General features: G+C 39.9%; 1 protein-coding gene across 3 annotated transcripts in view; it reads right to left on the bottom strand.

Moving 5' to 3' along the window:
* LOC127656661 (EARP-interacting protein homolog) overlaps positions 1–12,595 on the bottom strand; it is a 57,693-nt gene extending 45,098 nt beyond the window's left edge. For all 3 annotated transcript variants that reach the window (XM_052145080.1, XM_052145078.1, XM_052145079.1), the window contains exons 1-3: positions 12,465–12,595; positions 11,921–12,004; positions 6,609–6,741 (exon numbers count right to left, since the gene is read on the bottom strand). In XM_052145080.1, coding sequence (XP_052001040.1) covers positions 6,609–6,741; positions 11,921–12,004; positions 12,465–12,512 — 265 coding nt within the window. In that variant the 5' untranslated portion in view covers positions 12,513–12,595. The remainder of the gene's footprint in view (positions 1–6,608; positions 6,742–11,920; positions 12,005–12,464) is intronic.
* Between the last annotated feature and the right edge of the window lie 8,049 nt (positions 12,596–20,644).

The following is a 20,644-nucleotide window of genomic DNA, read 5'->3' on the forward strand; positions in this document are numbered from 1 at the left end:
ATGTGATTTTAATTTGTGTGCTGAATGTTTATAGAATGACATCCGTATGTCAGATGGTATCGGAGCATGTTTATGAGCACAAGATTATGAGTGCGATACCGGAACTGATTAAAATACCAGTATCGTTATTGGATATCCCTACTGTACAACAATTTTAGGCATCAAAGGCATAATCCTAATGTGAAGGCTTTTTCAAATATTAAGTAGTACAATTATACTGACTTTTATGATACCTCATTTAGGCCAAATACTAAGGCAGCATCACTTGAAACAAGGGCTGGGCGATAAAACAATATCGATATTTATTGAATATATTTTTAGATATTTAGACTGTTCTACATCTAGACGTCGGGTCAGGTATGTGTCGCTAAAGACGCAAGCAGTTTGACAAAGTCATACACACAACTGTATCACAGTCATGAAATCAGCTGGTTAGTTAGTGTAATGCCTGTTATAGCAGGCAGCCGGTAATGAGGCCAGATTAGGCTCTTTAGCTGCTAACTAGCAGCTAGCTATCTGGCTAATATGACATTGTTGTGTACCAAACAAGAGAGCACTTACAAAGCAATACAGCTATCTACCAAACCCAACAACATCTCTGACATCAACTCCAATGCTGTTTGGTTATATATTTGGTTAGTTAAAAAAAATAAATAAATAAAATTCTGGTGGGTTTTTTTGTTACATGCATCCAAAATTATGCATTTTCTTCTTTAATTAGTGTGACTGTTATAGATGGATAATCCAGTTTAAGTGACTCATTAGCCATTTTATCTGTTTTTTTTATTTATTTCCCGGCACACCAATATGTGCTGGTTTCCAAACTAAATGAACTATAGTTCCCACTTGTCTTAGTCCTATACATTATTACTATTATTTCTGTAAAAACATCACAACGGCATGTTTGAGATGTTTGAAGGCTGAGAAATTATGCCATTGAATCTGAATCAAACTTTATTTGGCATCACTTCCTCCACCCAACCAAGTGCCATCTGAATCGCTACCATTTCCACAGAGAACACTGATGTCCCATCTGTTAATCTCCCATCAATTCCCATTTTAAACTCTGGAATATAAAATGCTGCTGCTGTTCGACCTGTCTCTGGGTTTCTTGAGCATCTGTGTACACTGGGTGAAATGTGTAGTGGGCAGATTTAATATTTAATGTGTAACTCTTAATATGATTTCCAATCTCTCCTTTTTGGATACTATCATGTATTTGTAAAACAATTTCAGGTTGACTGAAGAACCAATGAGGTATTGTGGATATTATAACTGTTGGGGATATTGTAAAATGTTTTGTTACATTCTTACAGCCCATTCCTTTGCTTTCCATACAAATCCTGTTCCCAGTAGGTTTGTTGTTTCCCAACTTTCTTCTATTACAGATCTTACAGGATGATCTATTTTATGACGCTGTATGTTAACCAAATAAGCCATAGATCATTTCTAGCATCTTTTATTCAATGGTGTCTCTCCCAGCTACACCTGCATTGCTGCAATTGGTGTTGTTTTACAGCACCCATAATGCATCTGTGCTCAGGGCGGGACTGGATATCTGGCATACTGGGCATTTTCCGGTGGGCCGATGCATTTTGGGGCCGATCAGGGGTGGACTGGCCATCTAAAGAACTGAGCGGGACAGGGGGTCGGCCGTGAAACGGGCCGGATGGGCCGCAATAAGCTAAAATGAGCCGTAGCGTTAAGCAGAACAGACCAAAAAAAGGCGCCACGATATGCAGAAAAGACAGCGAACCTCGTTATCTTTGGTCCATATTCTATATTTGTTGTGGCTATACTTTTGAAACAGTGAGTATGAAGCTGTACTGATTCCTGACTTTATTCCTTCAAATATTTAAATATTTCAAATACAGGCTTCCAAAGTAGACCATCCAGGGTGAAACCCATACTGATACAATGCTGTTAAGCCTTTGCTCTCCAATACATAATACAGCTGACTTACTATCATTTTTCCATCAGTTTTCAGAGGTTAGAGGTGAGTGCAATCTGTCTATAAGTATCTCATACTGCAGGCTCTTTCCATAGTTTGCCAATAGGAATTATAACAGCTTGTTTCCAAGTCCTGGACAATTGTCCTTCTACGCACTTTATTAAAAAGATCCAATAATGTTTTAAGCATCACTTCATCCATATATTTGAGCATAATATAACAAATTCTGTCTTTTCCAGGGGCAGTATGCCTAACCAGAATTAATACGCTTTCTAATTCCCACATTTCAAAAGTGCCATGCAAATCTGACTGACCACTAGGTTTGATGATATACAGTATGCCTTGATGTTGTTCTACAATTTCCTTTCTCCTATTTTCTTCAACTAAATTATTTGTACCATGTGCCTTTTGAAAGGTGTAGACTAACAGTTCTTCTTTTTCCTCATCCGTAACTGCCATTCTCCCTTCTTTTAATACTTGGATGATCGGTAAATCCTTTTTAAAGCACTCCACTCTTCTCCTAACTGTGTCTCCTTTTCTACGGTATTGTAGAGCAAAATGTTTACCAGTATTTCCTTTTAAATTGTTTAATAATCTTCCAATCCTGTTCTCTTTTCCTTTGAAATATTAGTAGGGTTGCTGATGCTAATGTTCTTTTTAACACCCTGAACGCCTCATTTCTGTTTTTAACAGCTTTAGAACATTCATCATTCCCCCAATGAACTACCTTCCTCCTACCCTTTCCCTTTTATTTAGGAATGGACTTTTCTGCTGCACTTATTTGGAAGACAAGCAGCAAAGCTTCTGGAACCGTATTGTAATTGTACTGTGTAACAGTATAAGGACGGCAAGGAGGCGGAAACCGGCTGAACATAAACATAAACTTTAATGGTAAACTTAAAACCAACATGAACAACCGTGCAGTGCGGCCACGTAGCGTCTCTCTCTCTCGAACCAGTGTCTCAGGCCACCCCTTTATCTCGCTCTCTCACTGATCAGCTGCTTCAGCGCCGGCCGTGCCGCAATTGACCGAAAGTGAAGCTCTGCCGGCTCATGATGTGCGAATGCCTTGCACACGCTGCACAAGTCTGTTGGGTATACTGCAGTCTCGTCACATTTTAACTTTTTGTTTAGCCTCCCATTCAGCTCACGAAAACACACTGCGTGATCATGAGGAAGGATGACATCAAGATGTAGACTGGAATGCAAGTGTGGAATTTCATTTGAATAAAATACTCAACTCCTCTCTCGAAGTTGCTGGCGTGCCAGTGATTACACATCCACGTGCCAATGCTGGCTCGCATGCCATGGGTTGCCAACACCTGCCCTAGACTGAGGCAAGCCATTTCTTCCAACATCTCCATGATTAGCCTTAACTTACTTCACAGCTTGTGCATATGATACATTACATTGTTTTATATTTTATTGCTTCCACTGTGTGGCCCACCACAATTACAGCATTTGGGTTCAACCCCCTCTCCACATTGCCTGTACTCATGATCTCCACCACATTTACAACACTTCATTTTCCCTTTGCCCACTGCCGCATCATGACCCAATCTTTGGCAATTAAAGCATCTTAACGCTGATCGCACATATGGGAGTACTGCATAGCACATATATCCAATATTGATTCTTTCAGGTAAACTTTTGCAGTTAAATGTTATCATCACAGTAGTACTTGGTTCTTATACCAGTTATATTGGACAGATGTCTCAACTCTGTCAACATTTAATTCATTATTTGTGTTTTTAGTACATCATCTGACAGACACATGGGCACTCTCATGATCGCTCCTTTAAGATTATTAGATTCTCCCGGTATGTCACGGACATTTTATAGCTACACCTCTTTACTCCTTCAACTTTAAAGATCCATCCTATTTAAATCTGCACTCGACACGATTGTTTGTCATTTACCTTGCTGATTTAATATTGCCAAGTGATTTTTTTTATTATTTTCATCAATCAATCATAGATAATGTTACCATAACCTTGTATTCAACTTCCATTGTCTTGTTTTTTTCCTCCTGCTTCTGTTAAGTTGTCATCCGATTCTCTATTTTTGTCTGTATAAAGTTTGTGTGAACTCAGACCATTCCTCACTATCTATGAGTAAAGACTTATCTTCTCCATCCAAAGCCACCCAATTCCATCCTCTTCAGTCACAGCACAGTTGTCGCTATCCCACCAAAACAGACCCTCACTCCTCTCTTCCTGAACGCAATTCCAAGAAAGTGTATTAAAGCTTTTTCGTCACATTCGGGTCTGACTGTGCCTCCCCTGACTGTCTGTCTGTCTGTCTGGTATGAGTGTCATGTCAGTGTGTGCCATGTCTGTGTTTTCCCTCATGTGTTTCAGATGCTTCCGGTGGGTAATTGGTGTTTCTGTGGGAACGCTGAGTGCCAGCTCATCGATGATCTGGATATCCATGGGAACACTGATTGCCTAGCTCATCAGTGGACCAACGGCACCTGTCCCTCATGAATTACCTCTCCATATAAGCTTCCCTCGCGTTGAGTTCAGTGTCAAATCGTTTGTTATTGTATTGTGGTGCTGTTTCGTATCCAGTCGGTCTTGTCCTGGTCCTGTGAATACTTTGGTCGGTTTCTGCTTTTTGAGTTTTTCCAAGTTTATTATTCTGTTTTTCCCCCTCATGGGTGTTTTGGTTTGTATTTTTGTTCTTTGTAAATAAAGCCCACATTCTTGCCTCTGTGTTTGGGTCCTGCATCTCTCTATTAATGTGACAGATCTTTATATAATTTCTGTATTACTGCAACAGCAATTTGATTATAATCACCATTGAGAATAATAGGATTTTTAAAGAAACTCACAAATAAAACGTCTGGATGTAATGTTGTATATACAGTGGGTACGGAAAGTATTCAGACCCCCTTAAATTTTTCACTCTTTGTTATATTGCAGCCATTTGCTAAAATCATTTAAGTTCATATTTTTTCCTCATTATTGTACACACAGCACCCCATATTGACAGAAAAACACAGAATTGTTGACATTTTTGCACATTTATTAAAAAAGAAAAACTGAAATATCACATGGTCCAAAGTATTCAGACCCTTGTTCAGTATTTAGTAGAAGCACCCTTTTGATCTAATACAGCCATGAGTCTTTTTGGGAAAGATGCAACAAGTTTTTCACATCTGGATTTGGGTATCCTCTGCCATTCCTCCTTGCAGATCCTCTCCAGTTCTGTCAGGTTGGATGGTAAACGTTGGTGGACAGCCATTTTCAGGTCTCTCCAGAGATGCTCAATTGGGTTTAAGTCAGGGCTCTGGCTGGGCCATTCAAGAACAGTCACGGAGTTGTTGTGAAGCCACTCCTTCGTTATTTTAGCGGTGTGCTTAGGGTCATTGTCTTGTTGGAAGGTGAACCTTCGGCCCAGTCTGAGGTCCAGAGCACTCTGGAGAAGGTTTTCAGTCCAGGATATCCCTGTACTTGGCCGCATTCATCTTTCCCTCGATTGCAACCAGTCGTCCTGTCCCTGCAGCTGAAAAACACCCCCACAGCATGATGCTGCCACCACCATGCTTCACTGTTGAGACTGTAATGGACAGGTGATGAGCAGTGCCTGGTTTTCTCCACACATACCGCTTAGAATTAAGGCCAAAAAGTTCTATCTTGGTCTCATCAGACCAGAGAATCTTATTTATCACCATCTTGGAGTCCTTCAGGTGTTTTTTAGCAAACTCCATGCGGGCTTTCATGTGTCTTGCACTGAGGAGAGGCTTCCGTCGGGCCACTCTGCCATAAAGCCCCGACTGGTGGATGGCTGCAGTGATGGTTGACTTACTACAACTTTCTCCCATCTCCCAACTGCATCTCTGGAGCTCAGCCACAGTGATCTTTGGGTTCTTCTTTACCTCTCTCACCAAGGCTCTTCTCCCCCGATAGCTCAGTTTGGCCGGACGGCCAGCTCTAGGAAGGGTTCTGGTCGTCCCAAACGTCTTCCATTTAAGGATTATGGAGGCCACTGTGCTCTTATGAACCTTAAGGGCAGCAGAATTTTTTTTTGTAACCTTGGCCAGATCTGTGGCTTTCCACAATTCTGTCTCTGAGCTCTTCAGGCAGTTCCTTTGACCTCATGATTCTCATTTGCTCTGACATGCACTGTGAGCTGTAAGGTCTTATATAGACAGGTGTGTGGCTTTCCTAATCAAGTCCAATCAGTATAATCAAACACAGCTGGACTCAACTGAAGGTGTAGAACCATCTCAAGGATGATCAGAAGAAATGGACAGCACCTGAGTTAAATATATGAGTGTCACAGCAAAGGGTCTGAATACTTAGGACCATGTGATATTTCAGTTTTTCTTTTTTAATAAATGTGCAAAAATGTCAACAATTCTGTGTTTTTCTGTCAATATGGGGTGCTGTGTGTACAATAATGAGGAAAAAAAATGAACAAATGATTTTAGCAAATGGCTGCAATATAACAAAGAGTGAAACATTTAAGGGGGTCTGAATATATATATATATATTTTTTTTTTTATGTCAAGGTGAAATGCATCATGAACGTGTTGTGGCTTTTTTTAAACATGCCTCTAATGCCCATTAATGCAGTCTAGCAGGCAGCTTGCTAGGCATAGAAACACATCCTATATGGATACACATAAAGAGAGGAAAATTAAAAGACTCACTCTTATTGTAGCATGTGCTCAGCACTCCCTTGTCTGCGGGGCTGGCACTGATGTGCCATATCTCACCAGCATCATGCAGCAGTACACTCTTATTAATCATATTATTTTCATCATCAAAGTCAATGATGTGAATCTGTGGAAGAGAGAACGCACAGCACTGAGGAGAGACTCCTGACTGCAGTTCAAAGAGATTTGACTCACACATATTTACTCTAATATGACAATAAATGAAATTCACAAACCCCTGACACTGATTTCCAAAGCATATATATAAAACTTTCAAGTTAAGAAAAGCATTACACGTTCGAAAAGGCAGTTGGAAAGTTATTATTGGTTGTACTGAGAGACCCCTCATGTGTAGACTCCTTTATTACCCCTTGGTTATAAAGTGTTTCCAAAAGATATTTGGACACTTAAGCGTCACTTATTTTATTTAGATAACAAAATATCAAACTAAGTGTAGTCTAGTTATAAGATAACACGAGCACACTTTTCAAGCAGAACATTACACAAAAATAAGTTTGTTAGATATTAAATTATAAAACATATTTGTTTTTGCAATTAAGACAGATGTATTGTGACACTTTGTGGTTGTCAAACATTAGTGGATCATGTCCACAGTTCAAGTGATGAACTTGAACACACCTGTGTGAATCTGATGGGGACTGACTTCTTACATCCATTAAAAATGACCTTGTAAATGACTCTGAGAAATTGTAAAAAGAACAAACGAAAACCGTATTCTTAAAAACTAAGTACTGTATCTTTGTTGTGATTATTGTTTTTCACTGTAATTTTAACAATAGTTTACTGTAAAAAGTACATGTATTCTCTAGTTAAATATAACAAACATTTTTACTGAACCATTTTTGTCGCAGTGTAGTCAGGAATACATGCCATTAGGTAGAAAACTGTAATTGTTACATTTTAATAACATTGTTATTTAGAATTTATTTTTTTATGTGCATTCTATGACACAGCAGGTGTTCCATATTATTCCCCACATATAATAAATCTTTTAGGAAATTAATGGCATATCAACTAACTGTACCCAAAAATAGCCCAAGAGCCATGTCTTGCTGGCCACTTGTGTATCTGTATGTCGTGTGTATGTGTGTGTGCTCGTTAGAGAGAGAGGGAGCGAGAGCGCAGGCATACATGAGGGCAACTTTGTCATTCAGGCTGCTGAAAGTTGGAGAGGAAGCTATTAACCTTGGGTTGCACCACATTGGAGGAGAATTATTAGGCAACGTTATAACTTTATGGAGGGAAGCAATACAAATAAATTCTGATGGCTGGACAGGATAATTGGAGGCGCTAGAAAGTTCTGTAATGAGCGTGAGGGGGAAGAGAGTCACTTGTGATTTATCAGCCTCTCGTATACATGCAGAGTGACTCATCACATGGACCTCTTCTCTTGCCCTAGTGATTATGTGAAGGTGGGTGTGACACTCTCGGTCAGTTAAAAGGGCACGTAAGGAAGCAGGAACAAGCTTAAACACTTCAGGGTGATTTATTTAGCTCCTTCTCACACAAAACTCAATATAAAGTTCTTATTATAAGGTTTCATATAAACGTAAAGAAACGCTGCCTTCCACAGTGTTTTCAGCTTCCAGTCTCTCTCTCTCTTCACTGCGACTCCACTCCTCTTTTATTTCCCTCCAGCTTTCACTGTTAATACAAACAGCTGTCAGGGATCATTTCCCCAGGTGTCAATCCTTACCGTTCCCTCTCTCCCGGCCTCACTTTTCACAGATCTCGCTCAGCCACGGCCATCACTCCACAGTGATGTCATGGGCTCAGGTATAGAATGGATTGGCCTCCACTTTTGTTTTTCTGTTGTAAATCTCTTAAGTTTAGAGGACTCTAGTGAGCATCAGTCAGGGATGAAATATGTCTATCATATAAGTAGCACTATAATGACAAATACAGGCCACCGTAATGACAGAGCTTAGTATGTGTGGCTCCCAGGAGCTCGAAGGGTGAAGGGAATTGTTTGCCGTACTAAAAGCACAGAAAGAACATCATGCCGGGGGCTACCTGGATTGAAGGAAAGGAGGGAGGAGTGTGGCAAGGAGGAGGGCTGGGTCGGGTCGTGATGCTGCACACCCGGCCCCTAATCAGGCTAATCAAGCCCTCATGACGGATACATGTGACTGAAGGCGGCAGTTCGAGAGAGAGTGAGTGAGTTATGGGCAGCTGTTTCGACACCTGTGTGTGTTTGTCTTTTCTTTAAGTTTGTAAAAATGTATAAAAATGTCATTTATACTGTTAAGCCGGTTCTCATCTCACATAACGACAGAGAAGGCTCATGTGATGCAAGTTTATCACTAACATAGGCTAAAAAAACAGTTCAATAACCCCATTGTCATAAGAACAAACATGTATTTTTAATATAGTATTTATAGCACTATATTAAAAAGAATAAGGATCTCAATTTAACCCTTAAATGCATGGGAATTTACTCTTACATATTCAGCACTTATATCTATGAAAAATGTATCTGCAAAATACCCAGAAAATGTCAAATTTTCGAAATATTTTCAAGACAATTAGATAATAATAAAATAAAGAATATTTTTATGTTTTAGTTGCAGCAAATCAGGACAAAACTTTCACACTGAAATTTCATGAGACAAAACTGGCTGTCAAACACATATTGAGCTACATATAACACGTACGCTACACAAGTATTTCTCAAGAACTTATTGAGTCTAAATAGATATATAATTCATATATAATTTACATCATTTTTGTGGTACACCCAAATGACAAGAGACAAATCTTGTCTTTTTTTTTTTCATGTGTTGTACTTGATAAAGTTTACTTCCATGTTGTTTCTTCATCAAATAGCAAAGTCAAATGTAAAGGAAGTCAATCAATGAAACAACAGTGCCACCTTGAGTAAGAAATATCATGTATAATATGGATTTGTTCACGCATATAGAATAATGATAATTCACCATTGTTGATAATTGCTCAGTTACTAATTAATAACAGAAAATCAAGGTAATAGTATTTTTGTATGAATATAGTACTCATTTATCTTGTAATAAACAAAGAAATAGATACCCTCTGATAGTAAATGCATATACAGTAGATATGATATAATAAAAATATAATTTATGGAAGTGCAAAAAAAAAAAGAAGACACTATTACATGCCTCGACTCTCTAGAGACCCTATACATTTTTGGTACTTAAACCATTATAGAACATTTTATTTAATAATTTTTTTGTTGCAGTTTTGGCATATTTGTTTTTCACATTACACTATTTATGAGAGAGATTGAGGAATACTGCAAATTGTTTTTGCAAGTAATTACAAAACAACCACAAAAAAAAACTATCTTCAATATTGCACATTTTAATAATGATACACTATTAAAAAGTTCACTTTAAAAGCTTTTAGCATTTTTTTGTTTAGTGCGTTTTGCCCTGTATGATTAGTAATGTGATGCAGGCAGAGCTGGGGGGTTACTTCTAAAATGTATTCCACTACAGGTTATAGAATACATGTCAAATTTAATTTGTAATGTATTCTGTTAGATTACTCAAGGTCATTACTGTAATCTGAATACTTTGAATTAGTAAAAAATCAAAACATCTGCAAGTATAGTAAGACAAAATGCACTCATCTTAAAAAAACTTTTTTTTTAAGAAAATCAAAAAGCCTAAACAGCTCATGCAAAGTAAATGTATCTTGTTTTAACAATTTTTTTGAGTTATTTTTTTTTTATTTACAGGAAAACGATTCGAAAAATAGCATTTTAGCTTAGCATAAAGCTAAATGCTCACATGACAATTTACACATGGTTAACTATTTCTGCTCCTCCAAACTGACTTCAAAACACCACAGAGTGTACACAACAACATATTTTTCCTCAGTGACATCATTTCCACTCTCTGTCTGCTCGTATGAATGTAACACATCATAAGAAAGTGTTTCACTGCTGTTCAAATGCACTTTGGATCGCATAATTTATATGTATACATTATTCTATATTTTAGAAGACCAAATGAAAAAGGAAATGCTGTTGAGGTCTCTACATAGCACAGCATTGCCATTTACAATCAAAAGTGTTTGACTGTAGCCATCCATCCATCCATCCATCCATCGTCAACCGCTTATCCTGTGTATAGGGTCACGGGGGGCTGAAGCCTATCCCAGCTAACATTGGGCGAAAGGCGGGGGACACCCTGGACAGGTCGCCAGTCCATCGCAGAGCCACACAGACAGACATACACTCACACTCACATCCACACCTAGGGCAATTTTTTTGGAGACACCAATTAACCTAGCCTGCATGTCTTTTGGATGGTGGGAGGAAGCCGGAGTACCCAGAGAGAACCCACGCAGACACGGGGAGAACATGCAAACTCCACACAGAAAGGCCGGGGCAACCAGGGTTTGAACCCACGACCTTCTTGTTTGACTGTAGCACCTTTTTTTAATACAATAATAAAAGCACAAATCTGAAAGTAGTACTTAAAAAGTACATAACCTCATGTATTTTCATTAGTGTGACTCATCAGTAGCAGTACATTTTTAAAAACTACTAAATTAGGGTAAATGTAGCTAAGCACCCTTCTGTCTTTTAGGAGTTATTTGGCTTTTCCAAAAATCTCATAAATGAAAAGTACTTCTGGAAAACAGTGACTGCTAATATTAGCATATAAGACTGAAAGAGCTAATGTCTAAAAACACAGGATTAGATATAATGGAGTGAAGCACATACACTCAGTCATCAGATCTGAGAAGGATCACAGTCCCTAACCCAAACCCACCACAGTCCTGCAACATGTGTACAATAACATCTGTGCTGCAGTGATTACAGTAAACCCAGCAAACCAAAAAAAATGTCTCCCCAATGCACTAAGTCCTCGTGGTGGTGTAGTGACTCTCCTCAATCTGGGTGGCGGAGGATGAATCTCAGTCGCCTCCGCATCTGAGACCGTCAAGCCGCTTATCTTATCACGTTACCGGGGATACATAGCGCATGTGAAGGCTTCACGCTATTCTCAGAGGCATCCACGCACAACTCACAATGCATCACAATGAGAGCAAACCACATTATATTGACCACAACGAGGTTACCCCATGTGACTCTACCCTCCCTGGTTGCTTAGGAGACCTTCAAACTTGCAACTCCAGGTTTTGGTAGTCAGCATATTTACTTGCTGAGCCATCCAGGCCCCCAAATATAAGGTTTCTTGAAAATCTAACCAGACACACTGATCCGATACATCTCAGCCTGTTCTATACCTTCAGTATACATACAATCCAATGTGCCCATTCATTTAATCACTCACCTGGTTATCAAATTTCAGTGACTGCGTGCCCACTAGAAACCTGATGGCATCAGTCTCAGCGGTCTGAGCGGTCAGAGCCCGTGCCTGAAAAAACACCACAGATGATGCATAGTCAACAAACAAGATAACTGAATACATACATGATGATACACAATGTCAGTGTTTCACAACCTATTGAGCTGCCTGTTTGGAGCTCTAGGTCAACAGTAAAAGTCAGCTCACTAAGATAGGTAGGCAGCTCATTTAAATACCCTTAACTAATTTTTAGATGCCCCAAATTGCTTTTTAAGAAGATAGAGCAAAACGGTACATACCATATTGTAATCATATATCAAATGTGATACCTACTTATACATTATGTTACATATTTGAAATCTTTCTCTCAATTTGTCATGATTAATTGAAAACTATGTTATCATCATCTGATAGCATAGCTTTAAACATTCCTACCAGTGAAACACGGGTACTTGTGTAAAAGCCAATCTAGAAATATATAATGCCATAGTGTGTGTGTGTGTGAATAAAAATGTATTTGTTAATGTACCTGAAACTCCAGGCCATAAATAACCGGTGCATCATCCTCCATTTTCATGCATTCATAAATTTGTCTTTACATTCAGAGGAAAAAAACATTCTCCAGTTTATCATTTACAAATGACGTGTACAACAGTTCCGCGAGAGCGAAATCAGACTTACGCAAACAGCGCGCGAATATGGCGTAACACTTAGAACTGTGAACTCGTGGTGTGGGTTTCGTGAACGTAACTGCTTTTCGAGAATATCAAATTTTTCCGTTCCAGAGATGTTTGACACCTCTCGTACACCGTACGGCTTCCTTTCTGACGTCAGTGCGCATGCGTATGTTTACACTGCTGTCATTCCTGCGTCTATTTCACTAAAGGTAAAATGTATTTTTATTCCTATGTAAACATTGAATCCCCGGAGTAAATAAGTGTTAATTTAATATTCATCTTATTTTGTATTTATTTATTTATCTATATATCTTGTTAATGATCTCTCCGGACATGTATCCTGTATTCGTCGATGATTAAATAGGTGCATTTTAGTCATATATCCTTTTTAATTTCTCATCCAGTGTTTTGACTTGTATAATGGTTAATGCAATGATTGAAATAATTGACTTGACAATCTTTGCTAAGAAAATCAATGTGGTTTATCGATATTTATGATTAAAACATGATGAATATTCATGTTAAATTGACCTTTCATAATGTTCATGTAAATATAAATTTACATTGTTAAAGTTCTTGATTGGGTGATAGATTGATTGTGTCGACTCAATGCTTATTTATCTATTTATATTTCTCTATTAATCGTGAGTGTTTTGGTGTGCAGGAATCAGGAATGTAATTTTCTTGCATGAAGAGATTTATGTGACGTTTAAGCTTAATCCAAGAGGATGGATGATATACACATTAAATATTCACGTCAAATATTATGTTATATTGCATAAATCTGACGTTATTCTTACATCAATGCCATAAAATGCACAACAATAAAGCATGCTACAGGCAATTAAATATAATATATACACTGGCGGACAAAAGTTTGGAATACTGTACAGGTTTTTGTTGTCAATTCACCAAAGTGGCATTCAACTGATCACAAAGTATAGTCAGGTCATTACTGATGTAAAAACCAGCACCATCACTATTTGAAAAAAGTCATTTTTTATCAAATCAAGACAGGCCCCTTTTCCAGAAGCCACCACTCCAACACCTTATCCTTGAGTAATCATGCTAAATTGCTAATTTGGTGCTAGAAAATCACTTGCCATTATATTTAACACTGCTAAAAATCTATTTGGTTCGTTTAACTGAAGCTTAAAATTGTCTTTGTGTTTGTTTTTGAGTTGCCACAGCATGAAATAAACTGGCATGTCTTAAGGTCAATATTAGGTCAAAAATGGCAAAAAAAGAAACCGCTTTATCTAGAAACTCATCAGTCAATCATTGTTTTGAGGAATGAAGGTTATACAATGCTTGCAATTGCCAATAAAATTAAGATTTCGTATAAAGATGTACACGACAGTCTTCAAAGACAAAGGACAACTGGCTCTAACAAGGACAGAAAGAGATGTGGAAGACCAGATGTACAACTAAACAAGAGGATAAGTACATCAGAGTCTCTAGTTTGAGAAATAGATGCCTCACATGTCCTCCGCTGACAGCTTCATTGAATTCTACCTGCTCAAGTCAAGTCAAGTGGTTTTTATTGTCGTTTAATCATATACAGTTAGTACAGTACACAGTGAAATGAGACAACGTTCCTCCAGGACCATGGTGCTACATAAAACAACCTAGGGAAAACACAGAACCACATGAGACTACACAGACTAAATAGCATACCTATATAAAGTGCACGGGCATACGTGTGCAAAAAGTACGGGACAGTACAATAAATTACTAAAAATTAACAGAACAATAGACACAGTGAGAGCCAGTTCAGCGCCGACCAGTACACAGTAGTGCAAAAAGGTGACAGTTTCTAAAAATGCCAAATGTAAACATAACATACTATGAGATAGTGATCTATGGACATAGCAGTTATTGAGGTAGCAGCCAGGTATAAAGTGACAATAATTAAAGTGCAACTCAGGACGTGTGTGTGTGTGTGTGTGTGTGTGTGTGTGTGTGTGTGTGTGTGTGTGTGTGTGTGTCAGACCAGTCTCTTGAGTATTGAGGAGTCTGATGGCTTTGGGGAAGAAGCTGTTACACAGTCTGGCCGTGAGAGCCCGAATGCTTCGGTACCTCTTGCCAGACGGCAGGAGGGTGAAGAGTTTGTGTGAGGGGCGTGTGGGGTCATCCACAATGCTGGATGCTTTGTGGATGCAGTGTTTTGTATAAATGTCTTTGATGGAGGGAAGAGAGACCCCGATGATCTTCTCAGCTGTCCTCACTATCCTCTGCAGGGCTTTGCAGTCCGAAAAGGTGCAAGTCCCAAACCAGGCAGTGATGCAGCTGCTCAGGATGCTCTCAATAGTCCCTCTATAGAATGTAGTGAGGATGGGGGTTGGGAGATGTGCTTTCCTCAGCCTTCGAAGAAAGTAACGCTGCTGGGCTTTCTTGGTGATAGAGCTGGTGTTGAGGGACCAGGTGAGGTTCTCCGCCAGGTGAACACCAAGGAATTTGGTGCTCTTGATGATCTCCACAGAGGAGCCGTTGATGTTCAGCAGAGAGCGGTCACTCTGTGCTCTCCTAAAGTCATCAACCATCTCTTGTTTTGTCCACATTCAGAGACAGGTTGTTGGCTCTGCACCAGTCTGTTAGCCGCTGCACCTCCTCTCTGTATGCTGACTCGTCGTTCTTGCTGATGAGACCCACCCACCACGGTCCTGTCATCGGCGAACTTAATGATGTGGTTCGAGCTGTGCAATGCTGCACAGTCGTGAGTCAGCAGAGTGAACAGCAGTGGACTGAGCACACAGCCCTGGGGGGCCCCAATGCTCAGTGTGGTGGTGGTGGAGATGCTGTTCCCGATCCGGACTGACTGAGGTCTCCCAGTCAGGAAGTCCAGGATCCAGTTGCAGAGGGAGGTGTTCAGGCCCAGTAGGTTCAGCTTTCCAATCAGGTGCTGAGGAATTAATGTGTTGAATGCTGAGCTGAAGACTATGAACAGCATTCGAATGTATGAGGCCTTTTTATCTAGGTGGGTGAGGGCCAGATGGAGGGTGGTGGCGATGGCTTCATCTGTTGAACGGTTGGGACGATATGCAAACTGCAGTGGGTCTAGTGAGGGGGGCAGCTGGGTCTTCATGTGCCACATGACGAGCCTCTTGAATCACTTCATGATGATGGGTGTGAGTGCGACGGGACGATAGTCGTTGAGGCAGGACACTGAAGAATTCTTTGTCATGGGGACGATGGTGGTGGCCTTGAAGCACGTTGGAACACCAGTTTCATGTACAACAGTAAAGAGAAGTCTCAGGGGTGCAGGCCTTATGGGAAGAAAAAGCCACTTTTGAAACAGAAAAACAAAAAGAAAAGGTTAGAGTGGGCAAAGAAACACAGACATTGGACAACAGATCATTGGAAAAGAGTGTTATGGATCTTAACCCCATAGAGCTTTTGTGGGATCAGCTAGACTGTAAGGTGCATGAGAAGTGCCCTACAAGACAGACACATAATAATAATAATAATAATACATTTTATTTATAATGCACTTTACATTTCAACTAAATCTCAAAGTGCTACATTAACAAAGAATTTAAACACAGTGCCAGGAGGAATATCACAAAATCAATAAATAGCAATAAAACACCACAAAGATAAAATAAAAATCATGAAAGTTAAAAGGCCTTTTGAAATAAAAATGTCTTTAGGCCCTTCTTAAAAACCTCCACAGTTTGTGGAACCCTTAGGGTCTCTGGGAGGGCATTCCAGAGCCAGTGGGGCTGACTGCCTGAAAGGCCCTGTCTCCCATAGAGAATAGTTTAGTCCTTGGTTGGTACAGGCAGTAGGTAGAGGTAGAGGAGCGGAGGTTTCGTGTGGCGTTTTGTGGTGTGAGAAGTTCAGTGAGGTAGGCAGGGGCAGTTCCATGTATGCACTGATGAGTAAGGAGACAGATTTTGTATTGAATTCTGTGTTGAATGGGCAGCCAGTGTAAGAATTTCAGGACAGGTGTGATATGATCGTATTTGCGCCTCCTCGTCAGGACCCGGGCAGCGCAGTTCTGAATATGCTGAAGCTTTTGCAGGCTTCTGCCAGTGATCACGACGAGGAGGGCATTACAGTAGTCCAACCTGGAGGAGACAAAGGCATGGATCAACTTCTCAGCATCCGGTTGGGAGAGTGAAGGGCGGAGTTTGGCAATGTTTTAAGGTGGTGGAAGGAGACCTTACAGAGGTGGCGGATGTGGTTGTCCAATGTGAGATTTGAGTCAAATCTGATTCCGAGGTTTGTAACAGAGGTAGACAGGGCGGTGTGATGACCAAAAATGAATATACTGCTGAGGGAGGAGGACTGGATTTGGTGTGGGGTACCGATCAGAAACTGCTATTTAATTGAAGAAAGTTGTCAGACATCCATAGCAAGTGCTACAGGAAGCGTGGGGTGAAATGTCACCAGAGTATCTGGACAAACTGACAGCTAGAATGTTCTGAATTTTTTTTTGAAATTGTAATAATATTTTTACGTTATTAATGTCCTGACTATACATTGTGAATCCACTTTGGTGATTAAAAGTACCAATTTATTTCCATAAGAGCAAAATCTGTACATTATTCCAAACTTTTGGCCGCCAATGTATATAAATGTGTAGGCCCTATATAAAAAATGTATATATCGGCAATGGCTGTTAGAAGGGTTGCGACAAATAATCGATACAATAGAAATATAAATTAATAATAAAAATAGTTGACAACATATGTTCAACATCAACTGACAACATCAGTGGAGTATGTGCTCTTACATTAAAACATTCAAATTCATGTATTTATATATATTTAGCTCATTATGTATTGCATATGTACAATGCCAGAGAAACTTTTGGACATTTGACTGAATTTATGTTTTATTTATCTTGAAGATGTGGCTTCTTTATCTGATTAATGGATTGTTTGAACAAATAATTAACAGATTAATCGATGATCAAATTATCAGTCAGAGTGGTTGTTTAAAGTGATTGCATTTGATCTTGAATCACAGGGAACTTTCAGGCTGGAGTCATGGACAGCAGTGAAGCTCCAGCGAAGAGGCCTGTTACTCTCGATATAGATGGAACAGGTGAGTCTGAGATGCTTGAATCACCTGCCCTGCCCCAGTCTGATCTCTCAGGCCAGTCTCAACCTACAATCGCCCCCTTCCAAGAGGAGAGCATCAACCTGGACCCTGAAGTGTTTGCTTCACAGCAGAATGACAACGCTAACTCCGAGGGCTTCATAGACAAGTTGTGCGACCAGATGATGGAGAGTGTGATGATTTCAGATTCACCCAACAGCGAGGAGGAGGACGTTGTTCCCATTGACACACTGTTGGGGCAGAATGAAGTTGAGGAGAACAAAGTTGAGGAGAACTTGGAGTCAAGAGAGGAGGAAGAGGGGAAGACTGACAATGCCACCTTTGTCAATGCTGCTAAACCCGAGGAGGCATCTGCACTTTTATATAAAGATGAAAAAGAAGAAGAAAAGAATATGGAGGCTCATCAGACAGATGAAGGGGAAAATGTTGCCCATAATGCCCCAGACACCCCCAGTCCTGAGAGTCCCAAAACTCAGGATACACCTCTTGAGGTGGGTACAGGTACGACCCCCAAAGAGGAGCCCATCCCAGTGTGTACTATCTTCAGCCAGGGTGTTCCACCCAAAACACAAGCCCTGATACCCGACGGCTTCCAGCCCACCTTGGTCAAGTCTCCAAGCTTTACCATCGGCAACACAGAAACCCCCAACAAACTCATCCCTCAGGTGTGCCAGCCCAGTCCCAGCTTAAGTAAGTTCTTCACGGATAGCAGCGCGGTTAACCCCGCTTCGGATTTCTTCGATTCTTTCACAACCTCTACGTCTTTCATATCAATTAGCAACCCAAATGCAGAGTCGCCCAAGGTGGCGATCCCTTCAGAATCACAGCTCTTGTCTGGCGCCAGCAGTGCGCCCACCCCTGAAGCCCTGGAAGCTGTGCCCGCCAGCACATACTTCAGCCCGGTTCTGAAGCCTCAAGCGAGTCCTGTGGATACTACGGCGTCCATGAGCAAGCTCCAGGCTGTGTTCTCAAGCGGTGACGACCCCTTCGCAAGTGCTCTGAGCAGCAGTGAGGTGGATAAGCGTTATGATGCCTGGCTTCCCTCAGAGGAGACCAGGAGAGTGCTGATATCAGTGGCCACACAGCAGGTTAACCCGGTGCATATCGAGAAAGAGCAGCTGGCCATGCCCGGACTCAAATTTGATAACTTGCAGGTCAGTTAAATTTTTTTTCAGATATGTTAAGTTGCAATAAATGACTGTGTATATATTAGAGCTGTAAATCGATTAAAACATTTCAACTAATTAATCGCACAGTTTTCTGTGGTTAATCGTGATTAATTATGGTACATATTGCATTTAAATATAATCATACAAATATTTACTTTATTCTTAAAAAGACTTCCATTGAATCATACCCCAGCCACTCCCTATAAGCATAGGGCACCAACTCCCTAGGGGGGCACCATCTTACCCTTGGAGGGCACCAGAAAGTCCACTGGCTGCCCTTACTCGCACGTTATACGTTATTCAAGGACCCAAAGCAGTTGCTGAACACAGATGATCGCTTCGCGCTCATATCACGCAAACCCCATCCCCTTCCCCTTCCCCCCAATCGCATAGTGCTCATCAATTTTTTGAGGGCTTAAAAACACAGAAATGTGAAACTTATAATTTTACTTGTATTAATTATTCTGTTAAAACTTGTGTATTATTTGAGCTGTAAAGTTGTTTAAATTTTAATTTTTACAGTCATTTTAGGGATTTGTAGACATTACATTGTCATGGAAATGAAGTATCCAATTTGGCTATAACTTTACACAGAAATGTGGTTTATAAATGATTTTGTCACACTAAGATCATGTTTACACACATAACCTTAATTTGTTGTGGCTATTTGAACTATACTATTTTAACATAAAAAAAAATTGGCCTCATTTCACTTCCATTCACTACAGTGTCTCACTGTAACCTTGATTTTTGCTTTTTTTAAAAGAAAAGGAAGAACGAGTTGAAATATATTTTTGTGGCAAACAACATTATGCTACAAATATTGTCGATTGAGCTTAACTTGTATTGCACCTGGAACATTCCTATTTACGGATAGTTGACTTTCTTCTGTTGAACACAAACAAAGACTTTTAGATGAATAATTAAAATTTGTAGGTCCTCACAATGCAAGTGAATGGTGTCCCAAATATTGAAGCTCATAAAGGTTGCATAAAAGTAATAAATTTGACTCCAGTGGTTAAAATCCATATCTTCAGAAGCGATGAGCTCTGGGAGAGAAACAGATAAATATTGAAGTCCTTTTTTTTACTATAAATCTCCACTTTCACTTTCACGTTCTTCTTCTTTTGTTTATGGCGATTCGCATTCTTCTTGCATATTGCCACTTTCTGGACAGGGAGGAGAATTTATAGTGAAAATGGACTTCGATATTGATCTGTTTCTCACCTCCCTCTATCATATTGTTTTTGAAGATTCAGATTTAATAACCGGAGCCGTATGGATTACTTTTATGCCTTTATGTGCTTTTTGGAGCTTCAAAATGTTGGTACACATTCTGTTGCATTGTATGAACCTACAGAGCTGAAATATTCTTCTGAAAATAAGTACTGGTTTCATATGTTTTATCAAATGCAATGATATTCAGACATTTCTTACTTAAGTGTCAATATACTTTTTATGGTCACTTTTGGCAGTGTGGAACAAACTTAAGCTCTCTTAATAACAGGGCGACGCTGTGAAGGATCTGATGCAGCGCTTACTGGGTGACCAGGCAGCCATGAACAGACAGGTGCTTTCGGCCAATTCAGTGGAGCAGAACTTCCTGGGTCTCAAACGGCTAATTGTGAGTTACATTTCATCTCTCATCTGCTCTAGAATTCTTTACGTTCTTCAGACATGTGCCTTTCCCCCCAAGTTTTGATCTGGCCTGCATCATTGTTTGACACGGTTGCATTTTGTTTGACCATGCTCTTGTCAATGCAACCAAAAGGTATATTTTTAAATAATTGTTCCAT

The sequence above is a fragment of the Xyrauchen texanus genome, chromosome 16 (genome assembly GCF_025860055.1).
Source record: "Xyrauchen texanus isolate HMW12.3.18 chromosome 16, RBS_HiC_50CHRs, whole genome shotgun sequence".
NCBI classification, from domain to species: Eukaryota; Metazoa; Chordata; class Actinopteri; order Cypriniformes; family Catostomidae; genus Xyrauchen; species Xyrauchen texanus.